This window comes from Eublepharis macularius, chromosome 1 (genome assembly GCF_028583425.1).
Source record: "Eublepharis macularius isolate TG4126 chromosome 1, MPM_Emac_v1.0, whole genome shotgun sequence".
NCBI lineage: Eukaryota > Metazoa > Chordata > Lepidosauria > Squamata > Eublepharidae > Eublepharis > Eublepharis macularius.
Window position 1 is genome coordinate 75,545,611 of NC_072790.1, and position 22,323 is coordinate 75,567,933.

General features: G+C 40.1%; 1 protein-coding gene across 1 annotated transcript in view; it reads right to left on the bottom strand.

Moving 5' to 3' along the window:
- The window catches only part of IMPG1 (interphotoreceptor matrix proteoglycan 1), a 121,057-nt gene that overhangs the window by 78,477 nt on the left and 20,257 nt on the right, over nt 1-22,323 (bottom strand). The window contains 1 exon segment of the mRNA XM_054987835.1: nt 8,892-9,122. Coding sequence (XP_054843810.1) covers nt 8,892-9,122 — 231 coding nt within the window.

Genomic DNA, 22,323 nt, shown 5'->3' on the forward strand with positions numbered 1-22,323 from the left:
AGAATCCTGTAAAATTCAAGAAAAACAGGCCTGGGAGCATTAAAATGCTGCCCCTGAATATTCCTAAATATTTCTGGCATTTTTCCAGACCCAATTTTCAGTATTCTGGATATCACTCAGTATTCACACTAGTACTGAGTGCCAGCACCTTTTTTCACAGCTCCCCAAAATGGTGAGAGAGGAATTGGTGGATATTGGTGCAACCTTATATATGAGTATTGAAACATTTTTTGTTTTTACAAAAAGAGGCACAGCTTGAATATATCAGAAAAATACCAATCAGGTATTTTTGGATAGATATTAGGATCAGAAATATCCAAATTCACACCCTTATTCATCAGTATGCTGAGGATATTTAACTCCTCTTTTCAGCGGTCAAATGAGACAATGCAGGTTTTGAACAAATATTTGGAGGCAGTAATGAAATGGATGAGGACCAGTTTCCCCCACTACTTCGTTGCTCCTCTGACTATTTGTCTTGATTGTAATGGCTCCAAGTATTTTGTTATTCAGTTTTGATTGCTATATACTATTTTAAATGATACGTCAAGACTAATGTTTAATTATCTTGTATGTTATTGCTGTTTGTTTTTATGTTACTGATTTTTTTAAAACTTGAAAATATTTTGGGAGGTGCCTTGAAAGCTGTTTTGGCTAAAGCTAGTGGGTTAGCATTTTCAAAAATTATATCTTCCCTTAATTATTTAACATCTCCACATCCTGCTTTCTCTAACAGTACTATAAAACTAGCAATTAAAACTGTGGTGGAATGGGTGTGAGGAGCCCACAGAAAAGCAACTGGACACAAATAACAATGCAAAATAATGTAGCAACAAACCCATACGATGCAGAAGAGCAAACAGCAAAAATACCCAAGACTTGAATGCATGTGTATATGAATGTATAAAAACACATACATATTCCCTAATGCAGTAACAGCTATTTCTTGAAAGCCAAACTGTAAATCTACCCATTTGCAGTTTTGAATCTGTTCATGAATATTTACTAATGTTCAGAACATGTACTGTATTCTGCAAGTCACACATTTTATTTTTTGCATTTCTTGACTAGATTCATTCCATTCTACAAATAGAAATTTCATCCATTTGCAAATTATCTGCAAACATCGCAATCTGTTGATGTATGTAAATAATTTTAACCCAATGTATTGTCGAAGGCTTTCATGGCCGGAGAATGATGGTTCTTGTGGGTTTTCCGGGCTGTATTGCCATGGTCTTGGCATTGTAATTCCTGACGTTTCGCCAGCAGCTGTGGCTGGCATGTTCAGAGGTGTAGCACCAAAAGACAGAGATCTCTCAGTGTCACAGTGTGGAAAAGATGTTGGCAGGTCATTTATATCTACTCAGGAGGGGTGGGGTTGAGCTGAGTCATCCTGTAAGAGTTTCTGAAAAACACCAGGCTAACAAAACACTCTATACCCGACAATAGCCCTGCAGAGAAGATTAGCACATCAAGCACCAATCCATATGCAAAAGAATACAGTGAAGCCTCCCACCATTAGCATTCCACACCCTGGGAAACTCTTACAGGATGACTCAGCTCAACCCCACCCCTCCTGAGTAGATATAAATGACCTGCCAACATCTTTTCCACACTGTGACACTGAGAGATCTCTGTCTTTTGGTGCTACACCTCTGAAGATGCCAGCCACAGCTGCTGGCGAAACGTCAGGAACTACAATGCCAAGACCACAGCAATTCAGCCCGGAAAACCCACAACAACCAATTTTAAACCAATTGCAAAATGTTACGGGACAAAACTTGTGGTACTATTGCAGTGCAATCCTAAACAGGGTTACTTCCTCTAAATCCATTGATCAATGAGTTTAGAAGGGTGTAACTTTGCTTAGGATTGCACTTTGTGTCTCCCAACTGATGTATTTTACTGTATTATATATATTCTTGCAGAAGACTGTAATTCCTTCACATGAATACATAAATATGAAAAAGATACATTAATATGAGAAATTATATCACTATTTTTTTAATTTGTTGGAGCTCAAGAAGATGCAGTAGGTACAAATTCAGTTAGCTACTCTAAAATCTATCACATTTGTCTTGTAGAGTACTACATAGGTAAACTATCCAGACCCTATTAATCCAGGATGCAATGGATGGTTTGTGTAGCTATAGTACCTAACCTCAATGTCATGCAAAATCTCCCTCTAAATTCACACTTCTATCCATGTGACAGAAGCACAAATTGAACAGTTGTTCAACCTCAAGGCAAAAATATTCCAAGGCTGATGTATCACCAGATAGTATCAGGGTTCAAAGAACAAACTCTTAAAGAAGGCTACAGGCTAAGAGAAAAAAATGGAATTTGAATTATTAATATCTGGAGATTTGAAGCATCTATTAGGGAAAATTTACAAAATGTTATTGTAACACCACACAGGAATGGAACAGGTTAAAGCCTGAATGATAAAATGAATGAAATGCTTCAGAGAAACTATTCCGATGAACCAATGGGAAGATCTATGGACTAAGGATATTAAATTTACAGAATGTCAGTTACTAAAAGAGAATTGGTACAAAATGTTTTTTAGATGGTATAATGCTCCCAAAGACATTGTGAGGATCAGTAAGGATTACAGTGGACACTGCTGGAAATGTCAATGCATGGATGCAACATTTTATCATATGTGGGACATGTAAGAAAGTGCAAAAATATTGGATAAAGATAGATGAAGAGATGCAGAAGATTTTCAAACTCAGATCTGAGCTAAGTACGAAAAACATGCTATTAAACATTCTACCAAATAATGTTACAAAAGAACAGGGAGACTTTTTTTGTTACATGGTGACAGCAGCAAGAGTGTTATACACAGAGAAATGGAAAACAGATATATGCTCTGATGGGTCAGAGTGGATAGATAAGATTTATGAATCAATGGCCAAATTAACTACTTATGTATGTAACAGACCAATAGCTGGATTTTGGGGGGAATGGAAGAATTACTTTGTCTACTTAGGCTAAAATTAAAACTATTTAAAATAACTCGATGCAGAAGATAAAACACAGGGAAATAGCTAATTAAAATAGTTGAAATACATGACTCAGCGATACATGCCTCAATTGTCAATTAAGAAAAATTAGTTTTCAGACTGCAATAAAGAAAAAATAGTTTTCAGCAGCCAGGACATGTAGAACAAGTATCTACTACACTGTTTAAGATCAATTTTTATAATAACTATTGAGGCAACTGGATCAAGCACTTGCTTCACATGTGATGAAAGATTATGAGTAAAGTGACTGTGTTTGTGTCAACGCTCCCAGCATATCTAACAATGACAGCAACATCATCAAGAAAGGAAGGTCATGTTCAGAAAGAGTCAATGATGACTGAAATGCTCAGATAGGATTGTTTGTCAAAAAGTGCAAATTATAAATGGATCTATAACAATAAGAGAAGTGGTGGAAGCCATAAAAAAGATCAAACCAGGAAAGACCCCTGGACCAGATGGCCTTCCAGGTATTTGTTATAAGTGTTTTGAGGATGAACTCTTATAACCTTTACAAAATACGATGAACTCTATCCTACAGGGAGGAAAGATCCAGAAACATGGAAAGAGGCTAATATAACAATACTCAAAGATGGACAAGACCTGACATTGACAAGAAATTATACACCAATATCATTATTGAATAATGATTATATGTTGTTTACAATGATATTACCTAAAAGACTTAAAATAATTCTTCAAGAACTTGTTCATAAAGAACAAAGTGGATTTTTACCCAAATGTCAGTTGAGAGATAATGTTAGAACTGTAGTCGATATTTTGGAATATTTGGAAAAATATAATGAAAAACAAGCTGCATTGATTTTTTTTTAGATGCAGAGAAGATTTTGGTAATTTGAAATGGACCTTTTGTTTAAAATCTTGAAGAATATGGATTTTGGACAAAATGTTATTAAATGGCTAAAATTGATTTATACCTCTCAGACAGCACAGACTATTAATAGAGAACTGACTAAACCATGTGAGATATAAAGAAGAACAAGACAAAGTTGTCCATTGTCACCTCTTTTGTTTATTCTTGTTCTTGAAATATTGAATAGAGATATAAGACAAGATTAATTGGAGGTGTAAAGATGAAAAAAGAGTCTTATAAGTAAAGCGCCTTTGCTAATGACCTGGTGCTGGTCCTTTAAAGGGAATTGAAACTTTAATGTTCAAATTGAAAGAATTTGGTACAGTAGCGGTCTTTAAGGTAAATCAACAGAAAATTAAGATGTTAACAAAAAATCCAAAAATACAAGACCAAATAAAACTGACAAACAAAAGAGTTTTCAAAATTGAAAAGAACGTAAAATATTTGGGTATCACCTTGACAAATACAAATTGTATGTTGTTTCAAAATAACTATGTCAAGACTTGGAATGAAATTAAAAAAGATTCGTTAAGATGGGACAAAGTTCAACTGTCACTTTTGGGGAAAATAGCTGTGATTAAGATGAATGTCATTTCTATTTCAGACAATTCCTGTTTTGACAATGGAGGCACCATTTAAACAATGGCAGAAAGGTACATCTAGATTTAAATGGCAAGGGAGAAAAACATGAGTGTTATTATAGGAAGAAATATAGGATATATTATAGGATTAAAATTCTATAGGATGAAAAGGAAAGAGGAGGATAGGGTTTACCTGATTTAAAATTATATTTTGCTGCTTGCTGCTCAGAGCCAAACTACACAAGACAAGTTACACAAGGCTATGTGTCTAGAACCATGTCTGCTCCTACCTGCCCATGTCCATTTTATCGTGGGTGAACACGTGTCCTGTAGCCCTAGTTCATGCAAGTGTTGGGGAACTGGTGTAGTTGCAGTTGCGAATGTCCATGGTCATAATCAGCATGTCATCATTGCAGAGCGTCGATTTTGGGGAGCTTCCGCTTCCCTCGCCCCTCATTTTGCCCTTAGATCCGGCTTACACCCCAATTGTTTTGCTTTTATTATGGTATGCTTTAAATTCTCCCATTTTCTAGTTTACGCCACTTCCTCCCTACTCCTCCTTCCTGCACCCTCCTCCCCCCGTAACTTCCTCCCCCTTCTCTCCATGCACCATCTTTGATTGGGATAAGGAGGAGGTGGGAAGAAAGATTGTGGCAACATGATTGAGCATCTGAGAAAAAGTTCAGAAACATGCCTGATACATGAACCTGAAAAGGTCGGGGTGGTGAGGTACTTGTTCTTCAGTTTGGCTCAGTAATAAAGAGTAAATTGGGAAAATTTGGCCATTATTTCCAACAGGAAATGCAATTTGGGGCTTTCTGGTGGTCTGGGGGGGAGGCATTTTAGGACCAAATTTTTCCAAATTTGCTGGGGATCTACTTCTAGCTATTCTCTAAAGACTCCCCAAGTTTCATGAAGATTGGACTTCAAGGAGCCACATTATGGGCCTTGAAAGAAGGTGCCCAAAGCCACCTCCAATCTCCATTATTCCCTGTGGGGAAAACTAGGGAAGCTATCTTGGGTGTGTGTGTGGCATTTTGCAAGCAAAATGCTCCAAATTTGCAAGAGACCTACTCCTCACTGTCCTCTAAAGACCCTCCAAGTTTCAGGGAGATTGAACCCTGGGAAAGGGATGATTGATGGGTTTCCCCATCTGCTGTAATTTTCTCTCCACAATAGTAAAAAACGGGATGGCTGATGGCACCTAATTTGGGGGGGGGGGGCTAAAATGGCTCCTCAAGGTCCAATCTCCCTGAAACTTGGGAAGTCTTTTGAGGACTGTTAGCAGTAGGTCCCCTGAAAATTTTGTAGATTTATATTGCAAAATGCCATTCCCATCCCCTTGGATATCTCCCATCATTTTCCCCATAGATAATAATGGAGATCAGAAGTGGCTGGGGACAAACAGGCAGGAAAGAGTTGATTCTGGCTGACAGCAAGAAACACTGCTGTGGCTTCTGAAGTGGGGATTGTCTACCCTCCTTTGCATAGATGCCCTCCTACCTGGTGGGCCGAGCTACAAGATCTCAGCAGAGGTGTGGAACCCCTGTTTTCAGCCCCCCCAAGGAAACTTGGCAGCTTTCCCCTCCAATATATCCAATTGAGTAAACAAGTCTCCCTCTCAGAAAAGCTACAGAAGAAGGTTTGATCATGCATGAAGAGAAGGTGCATCATGGGATACCATCTCTTTTCTGGGAGGAATGGGGAAGAAACACATGCCAATCTGAGCACAGAATTGAGTGCAGCGTGGCCGTGATTTGTGAGTGAACAGGAAAGCAACGGGGAAACTTGTGTAAATGCATTCACGTGTCATATGCATGTAATTCTTCTCATGTAGTTTGGCTCTCAATATGGATGAAGGAATGGATCTTGCTAAAAATAGAAGATTGTTGGAGTTAGAAGGACATGATTTGAGATTTGGATAGCATGGATACTTGTGGTATGACCAAGTTAAGGTTAATGTAGAATTTAATAACCACTATGTTACACGTGTCATTTTGAGAATATGGAATAAATATAAACCTAACATTTGTCTGAAAATACTTTTGTGTCTGAAGAGCCCTGTGGTGCAGAGTGGTAAGCTGCAGTACTGCAGCCCAAGCTCTGCTCATGACCTGAGTTCGAACCTGGTGGAAGCTGGGTTCAGGTAGCTGGCTCAAGGTTGACTCAGCCTTCCATCCTTCTGAGATCGGTAAAATGAGTAGCCAGTTTCCTGTGGGTAAAGTGTAGATGACTGGGGAAGGCAATGGCAAACCACCCTGTCACAAAAAGTCTGCCAAGAAAATGTCATGATGCAACATCCCCCCATGGATGTTGCCTTTGTGACTATCATCACAGGAAGCTCACATCAGAAGAGAAATGACAAGTCTGTATAAATGGTTAACATACTGTGATATGTTAGAATTCTTGCAAGGTAAATGTAAAATAAAATCAAGAGAAGATTTGATAACAGAAGGATACACTAGCCAATGGTTTTCTTAATTGCAAATCTTAAAAAGATTTAAAGTAGACAAAAGGCATTATGATTTTGAGCAATTTAAGACTGAATTTGAGACAGAACTGTGTACAAATGATGAATATGTTGTTGCCAAAATGTACAAACTCTTGCTAAAATTTTAGACAGAGGAAGAACAAGTGAAAGAATCTATGATTAAATGGGCTAAAAAATTTAGATATGATGTATGAATGGAACAATGGGAAAATATGTGGTTAAAAGGGTTGAAATTTACATTAAGCTCCAGTCTTAAAGAAAACTTTTATAAGATGATGTATCATTGGTATATGACTCCGGAGAAACTGGCCAAAATGTATAAAGGTATTTCAAGTCTATGTTGGAAATGTGAACAATGTGAAGGAACATTTTATTTTACCATAGGTAGTGGACATGTAAGAAAGCAAAAAAAAAAAAGGATACAAATTAAATCAGAAGTTTTTAAACATTAATATACAATTGAAACCACAGTCTTTTATTTTGGGATTAATGGACACTCAGCTGGAAAGAAGTCTATTGCCTCCATAGAGGAATGGTTGATGAAGGTGCTGGAGCTTGTAGTGATGGCTAAACTTACTTCATTGATTAGGGAAAAGACAATGGCCATTCCCACACACGTTGAATAATGCACTTTTAATGCACTTTTGTAATCCTTTAGAAATGGATTTTTTGCTCCACACATGGAAAATCAGTTTCAAATGTTCACTAAAAAGTATTGAAAGTGGATTATCCAACATGTGTGGAAGCAGCCAATAAGTTCATTTATTGCTGACTGGAAATCCCTTATAGACTTTTTGCATAAAACTGATAATAGTGATTGGTGGGTTTGATGAATAAGAAATTTGGACAATAGAAAAAAGAGAGATTTTCTTTGTAAACATAGAATAAGAGAAAACTTTGTAATTCTATTTGTCACAGAGCAAATAGGAAGCCTCTTTTTAGTTTATATAGTTTTTTTCTCTTTGTTTTATTATTTTTCTGTTATTTGTTATTCTTTCTTTTATAAAAATGCTAATAAAAAAAGGATTGTTTGTCAAAATATAGTCCTTGAAGGATTTCATTATCAGAGACAGACTGGGAAGTTAAAATAGTCCAGTGGCAAGCCAAATCAAGTGGCCAATGTAGTACTGCCAAATGTCCCTGGCCCTCAGCTCTGTTTCCTCCAGAACTTCAGTGGCTTTTCCCTGGTAAGTTAAAGAGTCAGTTCACCCCTGATCATTATCTTATTTTTTTTAACCTAAATAATCCTGTGAGCTAAACTAGACTGCCATAAGCCACTTGTTGAGCTGGCTGAGGAATCTGAAAATAATTTTCCTACATCCAAACTCTACACTCTAAAAACTGCCAATAATGCCTTACCTATATACTAGAGGCATTGCATCAGAAAAGTGATTCCACATCCACGAATCTGTTGCTGAATGTTTGTTCACAGGAAGGGCTGGTGCGCCCATTGAGGCCAGGAAGGCGGTGGCCTCAGGTGTGGGGTGCCGGAGGGAGCGCCAGAGGAGGCGCGGGGGCGGGAGCGTGCGCCACAGAGCTGCAGCCTCCTATCCCTCCTGCCCCGCACTGCCGCCACCACCGCCAGCACACACTCCCGGCTGGGCGCAGCAGCTGCGGGAAGGCATCTGCAGTGGCGCAGGCAACCGAGCGGGAGAGCTCAGAGGCCACCCGCGCACCATCCCAGCCGCCCGCTGCAGCGATTGGGCCGGCGGCGCGCGCGCCCCCGTGACGTCACACGTGACGTCATCATGTAGGCCAGTGCGTGTTCACGCACAGGGGCGCCCGGCCGGCCAGCCGTGAGCGCCGAAAATCCTGGCGCCGCCCCTGTTTACAGGGGAGAAAAGCAATCAATTGACAAGAGGTTACAGTTACTTGGTGGGGGGGGGATGTATATAAATACAATGGATACAATCTCTCACCTCTTAGCCTATAATAAGCTTGGTGGCTTGCTAAAATTTGCTTCACTGATTCTTGAGGGCAAACTTTCACACCAGTTGCAAAAAAAGATCTCTTTGTTCGGTGTTTAGCCATATCAAATATCCTTCGAATGGTTGAGACTCTAGATCTCTTTGTTGTCCTTTCTGACTTCTCTGATCCAGTAGCGTCTGCAAGATGTTTGGTTTCACCACCATTAATCTTGTTGGGAATTTCTGAAAGAGAAACAAGCGTATCAATAGACTGCAATGCAGAAAAGGCAGAGATGTTGTATCTGCTGTATGGTAATTAAATAGCCCTCAAAATGTCAATGATATGGCAACATATCAACACCCTACTTTGCCTGTTCATCAAAAGTTGGCAAGAATCTATTCCCACTCTGATTCTTGTAGCTTTGTTTATATCTCTTTCTGCCAACTGAATGTAACACTTCATGCATATGACAAAGTGGTTCTGGCTTGTGAAAGCTTAATTGTCTTTAAGTTGCCAAGAGACTATTTGTTGTTCTCACACAGCACCGTAATAAATATGTATGTAAAAATGAAAATTAAGAAATGTGTAAGTTTTGGGTTTCAGTGCTGCCACTAGTGGGGGGTGGGCAGGTGGGTGGGAGGGTAGGTATTTTCATTTTCTCAGAGTTAATGAATGAGCATCCAGTGACCGAACTTTATTTTAGATTCTATTTCTTGGTGCTTACAAAATACCAAAAAGTGATTTTAAAGGAGCATTCAAGATGTTTCTAAAGCACTTTTGTCGGTTTTTTTTTTGCTTCACAAGCACTCTGCAGCAGGGGGGAAAGGTAAATAGAATAAAAAAGGTTTGTTTAAAGAACTCGTTTGAAAAAGAAAGGGCACATTTTATAGATAATTAGAAAACTTTCTGAGGCAGAAAATATTTTTCTAAAAGGCCAACGTAATGTGCATAGCTTGGATACTGATGAATTGGCTGTAGACAGCAATTGTATTTGGAAAAGTTTCAAATTTATCAAGGGGAAGAGGAAATATATCATTCCCGCTGCCCCCCCAGCGAATCAGTTTACAAGAAAATAAGAATATTAGGAAAATTAAGAGCTAGATATTTAGTGGAACATGACAAGTTTCAAACGCAGTAGGAATGATTGAAGTTTGAGGGTTTTTTCACTATTAAATGAGCAAAGCAACAAACATTATGTCAGCAATTGGTAGAGGAAAAAAGAAAATAAGAGGTGAAATGCTTCATCTGAACAATTAGGAATAGAATAAATCAAATCTGAATGCTGCGAGAGAAGAGAATGAGGGGAGGCTTTGGCTAAAATACCACAGGACTTGTAGCATTCTTTCTGCTAGTGTGTGAATTCATTATCTTCCTAGTGAATGTCTTTTATAAAATTTGTAATTGCTTACTATTATTAGTAACATGGATAGTACTGTCCTAAGCAGAACTACAACCTTCTAAGCACATTAACTTCAATAGATTTAGAAGGATATATCTCTTCTTAGGAATGCACTGTGCATTTTACACATAGTGTAAGAGCAACTGTTCTTGTATGAAGAGAGCAAAATACCTGATTTTGTGAACACTGTCAGGGTTGAGCAAGGCCAACACACTCTCCAGGACTACCTCATGGGGCCTCAACAGGCTTCAGGGGAAGGGGAAAGGGGAAGAGGTTAGCCACACCCAGGGCTTTTTTTTCAGCAGGAATGTGGTGGAACGGAACCTCTTGAAAATGGTCACATGGCTGGTGGCCCCACCCCCTGATCTCCAGACAGAGGGGAGTTTAGATTGCCCTCCGCACCATGTGGTGTGGAGGGCAATCCAAACTCCCCTCTGTCTGGAGATCAGGGGGCGGGGCCACCAGCCATGTGACCATTTTCTCTGAGGGCAACCCACTGAGTTCCACCACCTCTTTTCCCAGAAAAAAAGCCCTGGCCACACCCTACATCCATCTTCCCCCTGTCTACTGCCCTCCCCTTTAGTCTGTTTGCTAGCAGGAATACTAGCCTGTCCTCCCAGGCCTCAATCTGGCCATTATAAGGGAGATTCCCTGGAGTGTGCCCGCCCCTTCCTCTTTCTGCTTCCCTGGCCTCTTGAGCAGACCTAACTTTAATGGGCTTGCCCCTTAGAGGGCTTGCTGCCATGCTATGCTGACTAGCAAGGCCAGGGCTGCATTCTGCTGTATACTGGCTGTTGCCAAGCAGGCTGCTCCAGTTGTTGCCACAAATAAAGATCGCTATGATAAGCTGCTAAGCACTGTGTTGCTTCTGATCATTGTGCTGTCATGGAGGGCAGCAGTGCCAAATTTCTTTCTTCTATCAAGTCTTTTTCTGAGACTAACGTTCTGTCTTTTGCATAATTTCTGGGGCTGCCAAATACCTTCTCCAACCTCCTCTGCAAATAAATATTTAATAATAAATATTTATTAAATAATAATAATAATAATAATAAATGATAATAAATAATTAATAATAAATATTTAATAATAAATAAAAGGTGAATCTGTTATTCTATCTGCAAGGAATATCCCTTAGTAAGAAGTATAATCCTTGCTAATTTCATTTCAAATGAATAGGGAGAGTAAAAGCAGAGCTTAAAATGTGCAGTGCCTTTAAGCTGCCTATAAAAATTGAGACAGTGGGGTAGATCCAACCATCCTCCAAGAAACTTTCCTCCAGCCTAAGTAATCTTTCTCCACCAGAAGAGCCATTTAAGTGGAGTTAGACTCCTTAGGCTGGAAAAAGGCTTCAAACTTTGCTCAGTGAAGTGGTAGGATGGGGTAGATCCATGCCACTGGTTTCTTCTACACAAAGTTCTTGCTGCACATTCCTCTCAAATGGCTGCAGGGTTTTGAAGGTACTACAGGACATCATCATGCAGTTACTCACTTTACGGGTTTTCCAAGCTTCTCTGTGTGGCATCCCTTGGTGCCAGGGAAATGATACCCAGTGCAGGTTTGGAATGTGTGTGGATGGGAAGGTATGGATTTCCACCTCTCCCCACCCACATCCAGCTTGCTTTCCTCCTTATTTCCCCCTTACGCCTACCATTCTTCCCCCCCCCCTCCCCAGCAGTGAACTTTTCCCAATAATATGCCTCATACTGATTTTTTAAAAAAACACTGCAGAAATCCACTGGCAATGGTGGGGGTGGGAAATGGCCAACACAAGGACAAAGCACAAAGAGGAGGTACTGTTCCCACTCCAAATACCCTCTGCATTGGCAATGAGAGCCAAAGAGGGAATCTTATTCATGTGGAAGCAACCACTGTTCTTTTTCTCTTTTAAATTTTGTGGGAAGGGTCCCATGGGTGAGTAGTATAATACCTGAAAGTTTTGCCCTAGTTAAGGGTAAAACAGCTGAAAAAGTGAAACCAATTAAACCAAGAAGAGAATAAAAACTACAAATACATGTAGCAGCAAAATTTTAAAAAGTTAAACTATTAAAGAACAAAAATGAACTGAAGAAGAATACAACCAAAATAGTGCAGTACAGCCCTTTGTAACTGTTGTCTCCAGGCCTTGGTTTCCTATCATGGTAGATTATAATATCAAATGGTAAGTTTCAGTTGTCCTGTAACCACTTGTAAGTGATGTTGCTGCTGCTGATGAGTCACAGTTTTACCCCAACCTTCTTCACTAAAACTCTGAGCAGCATACATGGTCCCTTCTCATAAACACACAAGCAGCCAAGCCGAATCAGACCAAGGCCTGTCTGATCTGGCTTGTCTGATTTGGCTTGCCACAATCAGGCAGCTGATTGTGGTCAATTAGCTGCCTGTAGAAGGCCTTCAAGCCAAAGCCTCCTCTTGTTGTTGCCTCTCAGCTCTGGTATTCAGAGGGGTTACTGCATTTGAACATCTACTAATTATGACTAAAAGCAGTTGATGAACCTATCCTCCCTAAATTGGTCAAATTCACTTTTAAAACAAACTAAACTAGTAGCTATCCTGTGACACTGAATTCCACAAGTTAATTACTTGCTGATTGAAGTGACCATCCTGAAACAATGGCCCACAGGGGTAGATTGGGGGAGTTAAAATGCCCCTGGGAAAAAAAATCTTCAGTGCAGCTCCAGGGCAAAGGGCAAAGCCTAGCAGTTCATGGGACACAGAACTGTAAGATGTCTACTGTGTGTCCAGAAAGTTGCGGGCAGCATGCATGAGAAAGACCAATTGGCTCAGGTTTTCTCTTTATGCCCAAATATCCCTGACTCTTTCAGCTTCTACTCCAATACTATAACCACTAAATCACACTGGCTGTCAAATAATTGGTCAGTGGCTAGAATGGTACCTTAGGGCAGTGGTCCACTTGGAAAATTCCTGGTAACTTCAGTGCCCAATCTGCCCCTGATTGCCCATCAGCTTCACAAGTTCTAATGTTACGGAGACAGAGAAAGAGTGCTTTCTGTTCACTTTTCCACACCATGATTAATAATCCTCTTGTTAGAAACCTCCCATTGTATGTCTACAACCATCTTGTGAGTTAGATTAGGATGCAAGATATTGAAAGATAATGTGATGTTGTGTCAAGCTAGGACTCAGGAAATGAATTCAAATCCCCACATTGTCATGAAACTTGCTGAGTAACCTTGAGCCAGGCTCTCCTTCATGACCTCCTAGGCTCAGGTTTTCTCTTTATGCCCAAATATCCCTGACTCTTTCAGCTTCTACTCCAATACTATAACTAGTGGTACACTGTGAGAAGAAAGGGAAGGGAAAACACCACCTGGAACTCTTTGAAGGAAAACTGGGATAAAAATGTATTAGACTGGCCCAAAAAAGGAGTTTTGTGAGTGGACATTTAAACCCAGGTTTCCTCAGACCAATGCCATGCTGGTTCACTATTAAAACTGTTTCCTAATTTTCATGCTCCCCCCCCCCAGTTTGTAGTAAGGTAATTATCTAATCTAATTCCTTCTAAAACTACTTGTTCATTAGCCCTAGCAGCCTACCTACCTACCTACGTAGTAACTTAATTACATACCTTTAACATTTTTACCTAAGACTAAAACCAACAAAATATGACATTTTAAATAGATGCCACCACATTGTATAACTTTTGAAATATGCTTGATGTGTTCTATAGCTGCTCAATAATAGCATATCCTTTAGCAAGTCTTATGACATGAAAATTGCTTACTGTCCTATATGTATTCCTCTTCATTCCTTTTGTATGCAATTAGATTGACTCATCTTAGTTTCACGTAATTCCAGATCTTCCAACATTTGACAGATGAATGTGGATACATTTTCATGTTAAATGAAGAGGAGTTCTATAGCTGAGTACTAGAAAATGATTTCCACTGACATTTGGGAATAGAAAATGCTATATGTAAGAGTCTTTTTTTAGAGCCAGTGTGGTATAGTGGATAGAGTGGTACACTAGTATCTGGAAACTCCAAGTTAGAATCCTTACTCTACCATGGAAACTTGCTGGGAGACCTGGGTCCAGTCACACACTGTTAGCTTAACCTACCCATCAGGGTTGTTGTGAAAATAAAATGGAGAAGATATGAGCCACGTTAGTTTCTGCTGGGGACAAAGGGAGGGAATAAATAAATAAATAAATAAATATGTCAAATAACCAAACTGATATCATTCCAAGAGTTGGAAGGATCCCACAGCTGTGTACTGGCACCCTGTAGTGGACCAGAAGCTTTCCATTGATCAGTTTATGCAGACCTGACCACAAAGAGGCAGTCATTTGCTAAAAAATAGTTCTTACAACTAGTAGGCAAATTCCAACAGATTCAAATTCAGTACACATCAACTGTGGCAGACTGCACTTAACAGCAGGTTTACACAGTGCAGCAAAATCAGAGAGCTCGGAGGGGAAAGGTTAACTATTCCCTAGAATGGAGAGCTTGAGCAACATGCTACTTCCTCTTCTATGATTGGTCAGTGCTAGCTGGAAAATACCCCCTATATGATCAACTGAGTGCTGAGAAGTGGTTTTTCCCCCTTCCATATTGGAGTTTCTGTCAGAACAAGTCTGAAGGTTTTCTGACAGGATTTGGAGTCAGGGAGTCTGACAAGAAAAGTCAGACATCTTCACCTTTAGAGTGGAGGGAGAAGACTCTTTTGCCTTAACTGTAGTATTACTGTCTTTTTTAAATTTAATTTATATTTATTGATTTTTATGATACAATTTATACCTTTTCTGAAAAGCAAAGTTAACTAATGAATGCAATCATTTTAAAAGGTGCGGCCCTCTGCAACTGTAGTATTACTGTCTTGAGGAAGACTTTTACCTAAGAATTCAGTCCAAGTGTTAGCATAAGCTGAAGTACGCTTTACACAGACACCAGAGAACTAGGAGTGTGTTTTGGGTGGAGTGATTAGGTGGTGGGTTGAGACTCCCTTTCAAGCCAAAAAAAGGGTTTATATCTTCTGAGGAGAAGAAGATTAATTCCTGCCCCGTTTCAAAGGGAGTTTAGCTCTGAGCAGGACCCCGGGTCTGTTGTGAAGGGGAAACACTACTCAGGAGATAGAAATATCCTCTAGTTTCAAGAAAGGAGTGAGTTAGATGCACAAAAAATGTGACCAACTCCAGAAAACCTGAACTGTCATAGTAACCTTCCTGAAAAAACATTGTTGCTATAACTAAATTACCAAGTAAGAACCAAGAATATATGAAAATAAGCTTCAAGGAAACTATTTTGTCTGTTACACAAAATGTCAATGGGCGTAAAGTGTATAATTCTACATAGAACCGCACTGCTAGGCTCCGTTAATCAATTAACAAGGTTCAGTGGTACAATATGAAGATTTAAATATGGAACAAAATTTTGTTACAGCGCTTTAAAAAATTGGATTGTGTTTCTTTAATACTGATAACCCACTTGTTTGGGTTCTTTATTATGTTTGTATGTCATTGCCACTGGTGTCAGTAGAAACACAAACCTACTTATAATTTTATGTTTTCCACCCAACTGGGATCAAATTCACCAGATTTTATTCTTTAACTAAAGGATTCTCTCTGCCAAATTAGAGATAGACTTGAGAATGTACCTCTGTTTTCTAGGCAATTATAATGTTTTCTTGGAAAGAGGTCAAAGGAAGACATGAATTAGCAGTGTTTCCTTCTTCTTTTTTTTTAAATAGCTGCCAATATTCATGAGGTTCTCCCTTGTCAGCCCAAGTCCTGAATGCCCAAGAGGTGCCAGTACTCTTTACTGGCATGTACCCCCAGAAAAAAGCCCTAATTCAGAATTAGCACCTGAGTTTCTTCTCATTTCCTGGTATCGTTAAGCAGAGGTTGTTTAGAGTAATTACAAGTTCCAGGCCCCCCTCACATTATTAAAAGATATATAAGATTAAGAAGGAAATGAAGAAAGGGAAGGAGTAACCCCACTGATCTCAGTGGTATTTACTTCTCCTTCATTGTTCCCTCCCAGCATGACAAAGCACACATACAATCACCAAGCTTTCAGGAACAAAACAGGGCAAATCTCTCTATAAATTTAAATTTCCTTATGTCAAAACTTTGTTTAATTTAAAGGAGCTCTGGGAGTATCTTTTTTAAAAATGGAACTAATACCAAATAAGGAGAGGCATTTGTATCGAGGAAATGCTGTGTGCTTCTGTGTGAAATTAAAGAGACATTGAGACTGAGATTTCAGAAATGAGCCTCATTTTTGCTTGTTAACTCTAGGTGGAGGAGGGCACTTTTCTCAAAATCCCTGTATGAAGTAGTGCTGCCTTCCTGCTATCTGAGGAAAGGCAAGCACCTTATTTTTCCTCTCCCTGCAAGTGTGTTACAGTGTCTACTAGAAGGGAATAGATACAGGTACAGGGGGATGCAGTATGGCTACTCTTTGCCTCCACTACCCTCTCACTGATCACAACACTGCCTGCCAGTAATACAAGAAATGCTTATGCTTCTGTCTCCTGCACAGATGATGAACTGCCTATTACTGTCTGATGGTAACCTAGCCCTTCTGCCTCTATCCCATCAACCTGCAGTCCTGCCAGCCAGGTAGCCAGCCAGCAGCCCAGTTGCTAGAAATGCTCCAGATTGAAGACTGTCACATCTAGGACCTTAGTGAGAGCTATTCATGGCTGCGTATCATGACCCTAGAACTCAGAATAACTCTACTAAGTGGCCACATGTAGGTATTAAACAACATAGGGGAGAGGACAGAGAGATAGGGCATCTCACAGGTCAACTCTCAGGGGACCAGTATTAAGTTCTGGGACTTGTCCCATAGTGATTTCAGCCAGACAGTGATTTCAGCTCATAAGAACATCTTTATTGCCAAATACAACTAAGTAGCTTGTTCCCGGGAGAGCCACATATATGCACCCAAACTACGCCCCGTTTCAGTAACCCCCCCAATAAGAACACAGGCAACTAGGATCCTTCATTTGCATGCACTAGGTACAACGTAATGTATTTACAAACGGCAATTGGCCCTCATCCAGGAGGATTGATTGGCTGTTGCTAACCCTGTTACCCAATAGGATTGCAGAGCTGAGGAGCCCCGCTTTACTTGAAACTAGCCCAATACATAACAACCAGTTCCACACCTTTCTCACCAGTATCATAGGAGAAAGATCAAAACCATTTATGGGCAACTCCTCTAATGCTCAGCTGGAGATCTAGATAGGATCTCCTGCCTGCTACCATGCTTCCCACTGCTGTTCTTTCAGCTGGCAGGAAAAAATTAAGTTAAAAAAAAATCACTATCAGCACAACACTTTTGGGAAAAACCTGCTTTTACCATAGAGTTTCTGGCAGTGACATCACTTCTGGGTCTTCTCCAGAAATGACATCAAACCATTGTGCTAACAGTTTCCCTCCCCCCACCACCCACCAATCCTAATTCCGGATAATGCAGAACAATCACAAGCTGCAGTATAAAATGTCACCAACAGGTTTAACAGAATTAAAAGCAAAGCATTGCCTCTATCTATCTGCGCCTGCAAATTGTTTACTAAAGCCACCAGTGCTGTCCCTGTTCTAAAACCAGCTTTGAAGCTGGATTTAAAAGGGTCAAGGGCAGACATTTCATCCAAGTAAATCTGGAGTTTCTGTCTATTTCCTGAACCAGTGTGTAGGTTAGGAACTGGCCTACAGTTCATTGGATTATTCACTGGTATAGAGGACTTTTTCAGCAATGTTGTAATAATGGTTTCAAAGATTTTCAGAAGTAGCCAGTCAGTAATACTCTTCTTAACTTCTCCATATATGATCAGCCAATATGGGCACAGATCTAATTTTCAGGAAGTAGCCTTCACAACTCCCATAATTCTGTCAATATACATTAGGGAGACCTAACCAAGTATTAATATGCCCAGAAGGTGCTTCTAACACCTATACTATTGGACCTGTAAAAGTTTAAGTCAGGGTACAGCTGCCATCTAATCACTGCACACTTCATTTACCCATCCAGCCTCTCCTCATATTAGAGGCCTGTACATCTACCACAGTAAACATATTCAAAACCCCACATTAACCAGCAGAAATAAAATACAAACTATTTACATGGCAAAACATTACAAACTCGATTACAGTCTTCCCCCAACAGTGCTTAAACTGTCTTCCAACATTAGTTCCCTCAGATAACTGGTAAACCAAGGAGCTAGAGTCCTTTAAAAGGGAGAAGTTGGTCAGGAGGACTGACCACGTGCAAGTCTTCTATAAGCCTCAGCCTCCAGGCCCCCACTAAAGCCTCAGCTGAGTCACTGGTTAGATACTCAACATCTCCAAGCATTGATCCGTAAGTCTCCAAGGGCTGACCAACTTAACTGGGCGCTTGCCTTTGCATACAAGGTAGCTAAAATGACCAAACCTTCAACAGGTCATCATGATCTGTGGCAAAGGTATCATCATTACCACCTTCTTCATCACATCACCTGAAACCTGTTCAGTACAGAAAATGTTTTGGGCTAAGAATAACCTGGGACAGTCCCATGATTGCCATGGTGGCTAGCTATAAAGTCCTAAGCTTGACCAGACAAGCTGCTTTTAGACTGATAATCTGGTATCTTGCAGAGGCAGATGCTTTCCAATGTCCAGATCATCTGGTACAAAGTTTTAAAAAGGAATATATCTCAGTCTGTTTCTGTTGAAAAGTGGGTGAATGAGGGTAAGACTTACCACCTCCTCTTTCCACCTAGAAAAGCAGTCCTACAGAGAGAAAGCTCATTACATTTCTAAACTGAATACTGGAGTTTCTGAAAGCAGTTGCCACCCAGATCCTAGGTTTGGTGAGGAAAAAGCTCCTTACTTCTTCCCTTCTCCAACAAAGGGCTGGTCTATAGGAAGATGCTCCTTTAGCACTGCTAAACTTAACACTGAGACAGAAGACAGATTCTACCTTCATCCTATGCATATATTTCTGTTATGCATCCTCTACCAAGCTCCAGAGTTTTAAATGCATAGGGTTCCATAACACTCTGCAACCTATCATTGCAAGTCTCCACCCCAACCATTTACAAACTAAAATGTAACATGTTCCGCCCATGTTCCACATAATCCTTGAATTACAGATAGTTTCTTTTCCCTAAAATTCTATGTTTGTGTTTTATTTATCAGTTTTATTTGTGTGTGTAAACTATTATCTGACTACAGTGATTTTGCCTTTTCAGTTACTTATGTTTATATGCAAGGGCATTTGCCCTGTTTTCCACAGTTGTGGAAATAATCTAATTTTTTTATTACAGTACAACTGTAAACAGGCAGGCATCTGTCATGATTCACTGACCTTTTATTATTACTTAACAGTTATGCAACATTTTTTTAATTTGTAATTCTGTGCAAATGTTGATTCATGGTTTTCCAGTGGTTCCTCAGACTGAGATGAAATTACTTCTCAGTCTGATATGTGTTTGAGGTTTTAAATGTGTGTGTGTTTAGTATATCTATTTAGATTTTTTTTTAAAAAATTAGTATCTCTGAATAGGATGAATGATCTGATCTAGATGGCCCAGGCTAGCCCAATCTCACCAGATCTTGGAAGCTAAACTGGGTCAGCCTTAGTTAGTACTTGGATGAGAAACCACCAAGGAAGTTCAGGGTTGCTATACAAAAGCAGGCAGTGGCAAACCACCTCTGTTCAACAGTATCCCTGGAATTAAGTTTAATATATAGATGCCAGAAACAGAATATAAATGTGCACATACAGTAAGATAAGAAAAAATGCCAAGTAAGATGAAATATAAAGCCAAACATGTTTTGGCACAAAGCCTTCGTGGCTTACATTATAAACATAACTAACCATCATATCTCACTCACACTGAAAAAACATCACTGGGACTAGTAAGATAACCAAATTAAAAGCATGTAAAAATGAGAAATGATATTAAAAATAGGATGGGGGTAAAAAAGGTAGAGCTGTGTTCCATCTGCATATTGGTGACACCCTAGCCCAAACCTCCCAATGACATCTCCCAGTGGCTTCATATAGATATTAAATAGTATAGGGGATAAGACTGAACCTTGCAGAACTTCACAGGCCAAGGGGAAGAGCAGGAATCCCCCAACACAACCTTCTAAAGTCCAATCTTCCAGGGACTTCCGGTTTGGGATTCATGGAGGTCTAACGCAGCTCCACTTGCGGAGCTGACCGGACTGCCGTTTTAACCGGCCGGCGGGGTGAAAATAGCCCGCAGCCGACTGCTCTCAGGCGGAGAGCAGGCAAAGAACGCTCAAGACCCTAGGGTGAGTTAGATCTCGGACGAGGGGGGGCTCTACACAACGGGTCCCCTCTCGATCCTTGAGGTCCCACCTTGCGACGGGTCGGCTACAATCTCTGCGGCAGTTTTGGGGCCAATTCGGCTGGCATAAGACCTACATACCCAAGCTTTGATTGGGGGAAGAAGCTGAGAGGAGAACTTAAAATCGAAACAGCGATTACAACCCGAGAAAAGTGAAGAGAAGGTAAAGATCATTATCTTCCGATACGGGACAGATTGACAAAAACAGAGAGGAAAAAAAGTAGATTTTTAAACTGCAACAGACTAGTGAAAAGGAGGGGAAGACTCGGCAGGAGTTGTATTTGAAAAGAGACTAAGTTTAAAGAAGTTATTAAAGAAAACGGACTATTGTTTTGAATACCTGTGGCTTTGGAGCTGTGAGAAAAAGACACCATCGCGAGATCTGCTGTGGGAAGACGGGAGACAGGAAGTGCGTAATAACAATAGAGTGGCTGGAGAGAAGCGGCCCTTGCAGGAGGGCAGGAAGAAGGGAATCGCCATCTTTGAAAGGGGAAGGGTCGCGGCTTCAGCGGAAAAGGAAGTAGGCCATCTTGGATTACAAAATTATAGAGAAACCATAGAGAAAAGACGCCCGACATTTTGGACTCTTTAAAATTTAATTTTTGCAGGAAGACCGGGACATTTAAAATAAAAAGACTTTAAATTTTACGCCACGGAGTTAAGGAAGAGAGCGGACTCGTGGGAGCGAGCTAAAGCAAGCCCCACGATGTCAAAAAAAGAGTGGCAATCGGCAATAGAAAACCTGGACAAAAAACTTTTAGATGTGATTAAAGAACTTAAGGACACGAAATTGGAATTGATTAAAGAGGTTAAAGAGGTTACACAGACAGTAAAATCGGAGCTGTCAGAAGTGAAAAAAGGTATGGAAACAATACAAAGTGAATTACAAGGAACGCAGCAGAGAGTTAAAACAGTAGAAGACGCGATGGAGAATTTAGCAGACATGCAACAAACAGAGATGAGACTGGTGAAGGGGAGAATGTCAGTTGCAGAAACTAAACATATGGAGAAGCAGCTACGTTTTCGTGGCTTGCCAGAAGTGGAAGGAAAGTCAGCGCAAGAACAGATGACTGAGGTGTTAGCTGAATACCTGGGGAAGGAGGAGGAGGAAGTTGTGGCTATCCTAGATGTGGCATATCGTGTGAACTCGAGAATTGCAACCCAGAGGAAACTACCAAGAGATGTGATTGTGCAGTTTACGACACGAAATATGAAAGAGAAGATTGTGACAAAACAGTTTCAAGATCCATTGGAGATTGATGGCAAGACGATCATTATAATGAAGGAACTACCTAGGTCAGTGTTATTGGACCGGAAAAAATATAAAGTGCTAATTCAGATCTTGAAGGACATGAAAATCAGGTACAGATGGGAGTTACCAGAAGGAGTGTCCTTTGAGTTTGGAGGGGTCAAAAAACGTATCAGATCTGAGCGAGAGATGGAGCGATTTATTAAGGACAATGAAAAAGACTTACCAACAAGACTATGAGCATGGAATGTAAAGTAATATCTTGGAATGTAAATGGACTAAACTCACCGAATAAGAGGAAAAATATTTTTCACTGGCTACTAAAACAAAAATGTGATATTGTCTGTTTGCAAGAGACCCATATTAGAAAGCAGGATGTAAAATATTTAAAATCTGGAAAATTGGGCAAAGAATTTGTAGCGGCCTCCAACAAGAAAAAAAGAGGAGTGGTGTTGTACATAAAAGAGGAGCT